General features: G+C 33.7%; 1 protein-coding gene across 1 annotated transcript; it reads left to right on the top strand.

The window, feature by feature from the left end:
* Positions 1-890: 890 nt before the first annotated feature.
* On the top strand, positions 891-1,577 carry LOC102287850 (olfactory receptor 4P4-like). Its single transcript, XM_005906493.1, has one exon. The coding sequence runs from the start codon at positions 891-893 to the stop codon at positions 1,575-1,577; it is 687 nt and encodes a 228-aa protein (XP_005906555.1).
* The last annotated feature ends 1,783 nt before the right edge of the window (positions 1,578-3,360 follow it).

Here is a 3,360-nt window from a genome sequence, read left to right as displayed (position 1 = left end):
ATGAAATATAAATATGAGAAATACATTAACTTGTAGAATTTTTTGCAACTTAAATCATAATGTATAAATAAAATAAATAAAATCTTAATGTATATTTCTCAAAAGTTCTTTACCTTTTTATGTAACAACAATCACATTGATTTACCATGACTCATTAACTATGTTTGATCCCAGAGTATGTGTACATGCTGACTTGTGTCCAACTCTTTGAGATGCTATGGGCTGTAGCCCTCCAGGCTCCTCTGTCCATGGGATTTTCCAGGCAAGAATACTGGAGTGGCTGCCATTCCCTTTTCTAGGAAATCTTCCTGACCCAGGGATCAAACCAGTGTCTCCTGCTTTGAGGCAGATTCATTACCACTTGAGCCATCACAGAAACCTTAGGATGCACTATTTAAATTAATGTTCAGCAGTTCAAGCTGGGATTTTAAACAAATTTGTGTTTCTTTGGGATTCACCCTAGATAATTCAGGGAATTTGGTTAGTTTTAAAAGAAGGTAAGTTGCCTTCATGTATATGGCCACAAGAATTAAAAAATATACAAAAGAATATCTTCTTGCCTTGAGTCAATTAGCCTTCTTTGTTTTGTAAAATATTTTACTAACAACAATTAACTTTTTTATTTTCAAAATAATGTTTAAATATTTAAAATCTTTACAAGTAATTGAGTAAATCATATAATCATTTCATTATAAATTGTTTTGCAATAGATTTACAAAGTAAGAGAGATTAAAAACATTTACTAAATCAATAATTAATATTAAGGTTTATTCATGTAAATGTATTTTGGGTAAATTTTATATTATTGTGCTCATATTCACCCAAGCATATGTTTTCTCTTTTGTTTTCAGAAACATAAGTCACTTGTGTATAACCTACACTAAACTCAAATGGAAAACCAGAAAAACATATCAGAATTCATTCTTCTAGGACTTTCATATAACCAGAACATACAAATATTTTGCTTTGTGTTTTTCTTGTTCTGTTATCTTGTCCTGTTTGTAGGAAACCTTCTGATCCTCTTCTCCATTCAATGCAGTCCTCTTTTTAACCAACCAATGTACTATTTCCTCAGCCACTTATCCCTCATAGACATCTGCTATACCTCCAGCATTACACCCAAATTAATCGGAGATCTGCTAGTAGAGAGAAAGACTATTTCCTATGGTGATTGCATGCTACAGGTCCTTATCCTGCATTTCTTTGGAGGTACTGAAATCTTTATTCTTACTGCCATGGCTTTTGATTGCTATGTTACCATCTGCAAGGCCCTCCACTATATGATTATCATGAACAGAACAAGATGCAATCTTCTCCTCTTAGCTACTTGGACTGGTGGAGCTGTCCATTCCTTTCCTCAATTTTTTATGGCAATCGGCTTGCCTTTCTGTGGTCGTATTGAAAGTGATCACTATTTCTGTGATATTTTTCCATTGCTAAAAATTGCATGTACTGACACCTACATCACTGGTGTGCTTGTAATTGCCTTTTCAGGAATGGTTGCCTTAGTTACATTTGCTGTCTTGTTTGTTTCTTATGGCATTATATTATTCATTTTAAATAATGTAAAGGATTAGGGAAGGGAGAAGGATGAACAGGTGGAGCACCAGGGATATTTAAGGCAGTGAAATTCTTCTGCTTGTTTCTATAATTTTGAATCTTATCAATGTATATGTCAAAACCCTCAAAATACACAGTACTTAGAGTGAACCCTAATGTAAACTATAAATTTGGGGTGATAGCAATGCATCATTGTATGTTCTTTTGACTTTAACAAGTGTATCCCTCTGAGGGGGAGAGTGTCCCATTTTGGGGACAGGAGGTATATGGGATCTCTGTACTTTAATCTCAGTCTAGCCATGAACTTAAAACCTCTCTAAAAATAAAGTTTTACTGATTAGCAAATACATTGTGGTACACTGCTTAAAAGAAATATTATAACTAAGTGAAGAAGAGACTCTCAGAAAGATTTTCTAGTAAATTACGGGGAAAAAAACCAAACTTTTCACCTTTTATGAAAAGATCTTTTGTGCAAATTTAACAGATTTTTAAAAATAAGATCATTTAATATGATCTGAAATATCACTGAAAATATCATAATAGAGAAAGAACTGGATAATGGGATTTTATGAAAAAGGAAATGCAGTTAAAATAATGGAAGAATTTTAGAATATATAAATGCAAGAGTTATTATCATTAGGAGGCACTGTATAAAGAAGATTAAAGAGCAGAAAACAGTAAAAAGGGAGATAAAATTAAGTGGAGCTGTTTTAGCAGAGAGGAATGATTGTGTCTTCAATAATAACCTAATTTGTTCATTATCTTTGCCTGGCAGGATGGTATAGACCTTCATTGCTGAAAATTCTTCACCATTAGTAATTATAAATGGATTGGGTTGTTGCAGTTTTTTTGTTGATCTTAATCATCCAATATAGTAACACAGGAGGGGCCCTTTGGGAGCTACTATATTCCAGACATACTTTTCTTCTCTCCTTAGGAGTAGTCCAATTCTCCTTAGCAGTCAGGATCATGCTACCTTACATTTTTGCTTGTTGATTCAGAAGCATGAGGAGCCCAAAGTGATTAGGCAGGAGTCTTAACTCTCAGATCAATACGTAATTGTTGTGTCTCCTGGTGAACCATTTCTCCCTTTGGAAATAAGACCTCTAAGCAGGTTAGAAACCTAAGTTAATGGCAATAGAAAGCACAGATTTTTATAATAGATTTCTAAACGTGGTAGCGAGTGGTGTCACTCCAATTGTTACATTGTGGTATATGGCACACACATATATATTTTAAAATATCTAAAAAAAGCACGTAAAGATACCTATTCCTTCAATTTTCTTGGTGTTTGTTATTCTGCTTGCTGTAAATACTTATATTTATTCATTTGATATTTATTATAAACCATACATCATGTTACTTGTAGAAACCATTTATATCAGGTAAGCAAATGTTTTAAGGAGTATGACAGTTTATTTAATAAATTGAGTTTTCTATTTGACTTCAAAATATTCTTTGATTTAAATCATTACTTTTTGTGATGGATCATAAACATGAGAAGGTCACATGGACAATGCAAAAGGATTCTGAATGCTAAAAGGAAATTTGGACACATGATGTAATATTTATTACTTGCCCTCTAGAGATTGAATGTCCTGTTGGTTTTATGAGGGTTTCCCTAATAGTTCAGCTGGTAAAGAATTTGCCTGCAATGCAGGAGACCCCAGTTCAATTTCTGGGTTGGGAAGATCCACTTGAGAAGGAATAGGCTACCCACCCCAGTATTCTAGGGCTTTTCTGGTGGCTTATCTCATAAAGCCAAAGCAAGAACAATACCCAGTTGTGGATGTGACTGGT

The sequence above is a fragment of the Bos mutus genome, chromosome 18 (genome assembly GCF_027580195.1).
Source record: "Bos mutus isolate GX-2022 chromosome 18, NWIPB_WYAK_1.1, whole genome shotgun sequence".
Lineage (NCBI taxonomy): Eukaryota > Metazoa > Chordata > Mammalia > Artiodactyla > Bovidae > Bos > Bos mutus.
The sequence above is the reverse complement of the archived record's forward strand: the minus strand, read 5'-3'. Positions and strand labels throughout refer to the sequence as shown.

Excerpts from the sequence above, each read along its gene's own strand:
- LOC102287850 (XM_005906493.1), top strand. The coding sequence starts at position 891 with ATGGAAAACCAGAAAAACATATCAGAATTCATTCTTCTAGGACTTTCA.